The sequence below is a fragment of the Botryllus schlosseri genome, chromosome 4 (assembly GCF_051294905.1).
Source record: "Botryllus schlosseri isolate E-star chromosome 4, Bs_hap1, whole genome shotgun sequence".
NCBI lineage: Eukaryota > Metazoa > Chordata > Ascidiacea > Stolidobranchia > Styelidae > Botryllus > Botryllus schlosseri.
Window position 1 is genome coordinate 21,028,747 of NC_137239.1, and position 6,793 is coordinate 21,035,539.

The window sequence follows — 6,793 nt, forward strand, 5'->3', positions numbered from 1 at the left end:
GAAATAGTGATATTGGGCACTGAAGTATAGCTTACTTTGAACAACAACAATACGTTTAAACAAAAATCAATTTGAGCATTTTCAAATGCTTTCTTCTGAAATCTCAAATCAAGTCGTGGGCCGCGCGTTGGTAACCCCTGATATAGCCATTGGTGGGGCAGCCATCAACTGTAGTTACTGACAGACATATTGAAGTGACTGTGACAAATCATCTGAAGCAATCAAAGACGAAGAGTAACCTATGAAATGCAATACTTTATTTCATGTTATTTCTGTGAGATATGAAAGCAAAATAGATCTCAACAGTCCACAATACACTTGCTTGAACAATTATCAACGATGGGAATTTCGATGGCACTTTGTTGAAATCAAGTTTAGAACATTCAACCTGGTATATCGTGTGTGTAATCAAAATTGGATAGTTCTACGTGATGAGCATTTGAAGTATAACATCCCGTAGGTCGCATAAGATCCATTTCACATATTCATACATCTCCCCAGTTGAAGAGGTGCCGATACGCCGTGCTTTAGAAGGTCATTCTGGATGTACACTATCAGCCAAGGATTTAGCCATTTCTGTTTAGTGAATATCCATATCTGCCAATCTGCAAAATGTATTAGATGCGTCATTTTTTTAATCGAAGTATGTACAAATCATCAAATCAAAAATTGCTGTTACATTATTACCATATGGCATATAATACATTCACGAGGTGTTGGTATGTATTTTTATTGTTGCGACTTTATCATGCTTTGTGTTCGGTACACTATATATCATGGGAGCTCTTTGCATCCATGTATCATTGTACAAAGGTAGGCTATATCTATTGACCGAATAACGAGCATCCAGACTACCATACTCATATCGGTCAGAATGGTCGGTATAGATTAAATGTTGGGATACCAGCAACCATTTGGTCTATCTATACGAAAATTTATGACGTAATAAATATCATTTCATTATATTTTCGCAACTCAATACTAACATTCAACCTCTCTATATCCTATATTGCCTTTTCTCATTACATGGATGACTAATTGACTGTAGGAACTTATAAGGCCACCAGAAGTAAATATCCCTACAAGGTACAAAGCACAATAAGCAATTACCGCTGAGAAATGTGGCCTATATTCATTACCTCCACTATTGCACGAAATAGAGGCGAAGTATCGTCGAAGGTCACCCAAAACAGTGTGTACGGCAATTTCCGTATGTCTTGCTGAAAAACAGAATCGTGAATTCGCTTTCAGACTGTGAGATATGGAGTCGAATCTTTTTCAGGTTAATCGGGGAACTTGAAAGTAGCGTCCGCTACCCAAAACGGCGCACAACATAGGCTAATTCTTTTGTCAAGTGGAACAAATGAAATGGGTCTGCTGGTGCGCTTCCATTCCGCCGAAGCGAATTGGCTATGACGTCATTGTCCTCCAATAAAATATGCTCGAGCGTACATAGTGAGAAAGTGTTGGACCCTCGGAAATTGTAGTTCTGACCTTACACAGTTTGATATGACCATGACCTTCTCGAGTGCTGGTTGAACTATTCAAGTCCAATCAGAAACGGTAGAGGTTAGAGCTTCCCAACCTTACCATGGTCGCGACCCCAAATTTCTATATGTTTAGTGCCTTAGCCCAAACGTATACTGGTGGCATATGTGGGAAGCTGGCGACTGTGTGCGCAGTAATAGCGATTATGCAATTATGAACTCGTCAACCTCCGTCGGCCAAGTAACGTATATATGTCATTTGAAACGATTTCTATCTATATCCAATCGAAGTAGTCAAGTGCTGCTGCACGTGAAATTCTGGGTCGCGCGAAATACAGAGCACCGAGCGTGTGTGTATGCATTTCTCAAAACCCAGTTGATGATTCTAGACCAGTGGAGGTCAAACGTTTCAGCTCGCGGGCCGCATTCAACATTTGAATCCATTGGCTGGCCGCACTATGTAAAATTGGGATACTAAGCCAAAATTCAATCTTCGTGTTTGATTATATAGTTACCGATGACATGAAAATAATATATATGTATTTGTATATTTAAAACAAAGCAAGCATTGATTTGCTGATAACGTATTTGCGTCAGAAACATAGACGAGAATTGATAAGCTGGTTGTCCTCATTGTCAAAATTAGTGTCGACAATCGGTTGTACAATTCTTATAACTGGATGTAAATGAGTCTGTGCGCAGCGATCTCTTCATAGATCTGCGGTTTGTACTTTTGGTTTAACTCCGGGATACACGATGCTGAAAGCATCATAACCACTCGCTTCTACAATATATAGATATAAATACTTATGCACATACAAAGAAAGAATCTATCTAACACACTTGCGAATCGGCTTTCCAAGTACAGCACTAAAAGTAATAAACTTGCTCGTGTTGCCAATCTAAAATGACACTTGTAGTCCGAATGAAATCATTTACATTTCACTATCTGCGATTTTTAGCAATTGAAACCTTTCGAAATGCATGAGCCTCGATATCGGGCCATCGTGCCATCAATGTAATAAAATACTATGGTAAGAATATAACTTGAATATGTTAGGAAAAAGTTTAACTAAACATCCACATAAATGCGATTTTAGTACGCATTTTATCAATATCTACGTTTCTTGAGGCTTTCGCGGGCCGCGCAAAACTGTGTTGCGGCCGTACTTTTCTAGCCTCTGTTCTAGACCGTTTTATGCAAAACACCTGTTATAATTCGGGTAATCAATTGTTAAATGGAGGAAACGCGATCTTGGCATGACACGCGATTGGTATGTGGCGAGATGGCGTAGTGGTAGCCTGTAATCCACAGCCACAACACCAATGGGTTGTGGGTTCGAGTCCGACCGAGGTCGACTCCAGAATTCCTACCGAAGTGTTGGAGGTTTATCTAGATTCCTCCTTCGCTAGCTCATCAGCATAAGCGGTGTCTTACAAAAGCCTAGAAGTGGACGTGCTACAAGTCGGCAGTTACGGAATAAGAATGAAGAATATCGGCTTGGTGTAAATGACCATTGTAGTCGACAAACACCATGAATATCCATACAAACCAACAAACAAACACGCGATTGGTACGAGAATTAGGTATTACCTCCTGCAGCAGCTTTGTCATTAGTTTCGGCTGATGGTCCCCCTTTCAGGGCGAGATCTTCGTTTTCTAGTGGAGTAACACATTTGAATCACGTTGAAAATATCTGCATCGTCTTTCAAATTATTATAGATTATTAACTACCCGGTGTAAAATGACCAATCTCAATAGACGCCGGAAGGCTGTGAATAATAGTACACAACAACACTGCTGTTGAAGTAATAACGTATTACATAAAACTGCCTCACTAGAATAGCTACGTACCTGGAATACAGCATTGGACAAGCATTATTATCATCGTAATATTTACTGTATTGTACTATCTACTTTGTATTGACTGACATCTGCTATGTTCAAACAAGTTTCAATGCAGTTTATTCCTTCGCAATTTGATGAATGTCGCATCTTTTACCTTCTATGATTGTCTGCTGGTAGTAACCATCATCGGTGTAGCGAGCGTGAATATGGAACTGCATCCGTGAGCCGCTGTAACGAAGGAAAATTATTTTATATGTTATATTTTGACTGTGCATGATTGCAATAACTCTTCGACTAAGATATTGTATTTTTACGGAATCCACTTATGCATTTACGTACTCCGCGTTCATTTGTTCACCTCTTCAGTAATGTCATATGCGATGATTGATGCGATGGGAGTGAAGTCGTTAGTTTTATGCAATCCAGAATTGAAGCCAATTCTCAAGTAATAAATACGTGGCCCTATAGATCGAGATCGGAGTAGTAGTCTGCATGCTGATAAAAATCCTGATTCGATCATAATAAAAATAACCATCCTGTGTCTTGCAAATATAACCATTTCTAGCGCAGTAAAAGCGGTATGCTATCTTCAAAACGCAGTGGAATTTTCATGTAACCATGTCATTAGGTCGATTTTTACATTTATTTCACTCTTGTAAATCCGCACAAACATTCCCCGAGAGGCCTCATAAAATCAGTATAATTGCTAGAGCTTAGCTTGACTTGCCCCTCGAAGTAGTATTTCGCCAATATGTCGTGTCCATGAGGGTGAACCTCTATATCCGATAAAGACATGCATGCGTGTTGGGAGTTCGTAACGTCAACTGACTTCAAAGTTTCGTACCACGTACCCGTCATCTGAAACATGTGAAAGTATATATCATCGAGAGCCGAAAGCAAGTACGATTTAAAATACGGAAGAGTCGCCAAGAGTCTGTTGATAATATTTGACAATGTCGAACGGCACCTGACAATTTGGTGTAGCAAGGTGGCCACCGAGCTTAAAATGCTACGATAAATGCATGCGAGTAGAGCAACATTTGTTGAGATGAAATTAAAGCGATTCATCTATTCTCGCAATACAGGGCAAATGCAGTATGCATTGCAAATGCATATCTATTCGTTAGATACCTGATGCCAATCCAGGCGTTGATTGGGTTTAGGAAGCGGCGCACTGGAGTCGCAAGCAGTGCTCGCGCAGACGTGAATACTGGCAGCAAGTATCACAGCACACACGAACATCATTATTTAGCCACTGTAAGTAGTATATGTATACTGATTGGTTGATTTCGATAGTATTGGCCACTTGAAGTATTCAAAAAGTTAAAAATCAACTGTAGAATGATCTCGAAGTTATCTTCGCCAGTATATAGCCCCCTTTCTATGGATTAATGACTAGCGAACAGACCTAGAAGTATTTTTGCTTCGGTTATAATTATGTCTGTCATCCTTGCTCTCGACTGAACTTCCCACGATGCGGAGACTGGACTCGAATATACCAGATATTCACCGTGTGCCTGCCAAATATGCTAAGCAGGATATGCCAAAATTTGAAAGCAATTTTACACATCGTCTTTTCATTTCCAAATCTAATTTTTTATACCAATGTTTCATTTCCCACGACGATATCGCCAATCAAATCTTATCCAACTCAAGTAACGATATTGATAATCCTTTTACTTTCTACAAACTAAAGACTCGAACTCGTGACTTTCCTAGATTTCCAGATAAGTCCAACTATATTGATATTCTCGCAATATCCCGGATAGCCTATTTTAATCAAAAATCAATATTTGTATATATAAATACATCACAAAAAATGGGCATACAGTCTGTACCGACACGCCCATGATTCGACAACTAATGCATCAATGCCACGAAATCCGCGCCCTAGCGAACTATATGATCATTTATACTTTGTCACGCCACTTGAAATGTGGTAATCATCCGTGTTTCCTTTTCAGCGATCGATGATAGTCAACGAGATATTGATAAATATTCCACACCTGTGACCTGTCGTAGTAAGTATAGAATAGTATAGAATAGTGATGAAATAGGATTAAAGAGTCGATACAATAAAAAATGAGTTTTTATTTAAAAAAAATATCATCCCATGCTTATTGTTAAGTTGATGACATGACATACTCCTGAATCAGGTCACCGATAGGTTTGCATTTAAAACAGTCGGTGATTTAAAACACTTTGTTTAATACATGTTTTAAGCAGTGTTTTAAATGAAGACATTTAAAAAAAAAATTGCGTTTTTTTCAAGTTGAAAAATCATGCCATAATTGAGCAAATACTTCTCACAAACGTGCTGTATGAGCCTACGGATAATTACCATCCGATATCGCCAACGTATATCGATATGAGATGGTTGGAACCCTCAACATAGTCCGTTCAACATCAATAGTACAGATATTTCGTCAATGCAGCTATGTTTATCCTATAATTTCAATTGTCAATGTCAATCCCATATGACGTCACAATTTTGATTAGGTATTTGGAAATGCATATGTATATTGTATACTGAACAGAACCGCTGTTGTAATCGTTTTATGCAGTAGCCTACATTATAATAGCCTTTTTAAGTACATGCCTGTTGGACGTTTTCACTCGGAATAGAAATCTTCTGATGGTATACCCTATACTTGATGGATGTATCTTATGCTGCTAAGTTCCTGCATGCGTAACGTGCCCTTAGCGTAAATTCGGACTTGGATCGATCAAATCTTGCATAACTTTGAGCTGCCATGGAAAATTTGGAATGTGACTGTATCAGTACCGAACATGGACATGGAACTGGTCTTGATAAATAGTAATTCTAGGATTTAGACTTGGATTGGAACATCGAATGCGGAGCAGGATATGAATTTGAACATCCACCCATGTCTGATATACCAGAGAAGTCCCCAAAGCATCACATTCATATGTTCTCGCTTATTCAAAAATTGCACAAGAGAAAGGTTCGGTAGGCTGGGATAATTGTCACTGTGGCGTAATTTGAGTCCAAAGGAGATGTCACGGTATATAGGGGAGATGTGGTACCGATGGATCACTGGGACCGAAAATACTTGAAAAATTCTCCATGATAATTCCATGATTTCACTCCGTGAATTTGTGTACAATTACATGCTGACAGAATCTTTCCTCACATGCAAAAAAATTCGACCTGCGTGAGGTATGGGGTCTGTTTTAGGGGTGTAAAGTAAATTTGGATCGACATTTGCATTTTTCTATATCACCTTTCAGACTAACAAACCCGCCATAATTTTTGATGTGAAGTATAGGGCTTGTATCAGAGTGTATAATGGCACATATTTTTTGAATCAATACCATCCTCGAGTGGACTATTTTCAAGTCAATTTCAATATTTATAGGGTGGGGGACCTATGGTACCATAGTCAAATCAAGCAAAATAGATGGACCAACTAATGACTTAACAACAGAAACTCGC

At 38.9% G+C, this 6,793-nt stretch overlaps 1 protein-coding gene across 1 annotated transcript; it reads right to left on the minus strand.

Annotated features, from left to right (window-relative positions):
- Nucleotides 1-229: 229 nt before the first annotated feature.
- Nucleotides 230-4,840, minus strand: LOC145437376 (uncharacterized). Its single transcript, XM_080314593.1, has 6 exons — nucleotides 4,468-4,840; nucleotides 4,064-4,194; nucleotides 3,491-3,564; nucleotides 3,082-3,147; nucleotides 1,140-1,220; nucleotides 230-605 (listed from the first exon to the last, which is right to left on the minus strand). The coding sequence occupies exons 1-6, from the start codon at nucleotides 4,579-4,581 to the stop codon at nucleotides 478-480; spliced, it is 594 nt and encodes a 197-aa protein (XP_080170719.1). The 5' UTR covers nucleotides 4,582-4,840; the 3' UTR covers nucleotides 230-477.
- Nucleotides 4,841-6,793: the final 1,953 nt, after the last annotated feature.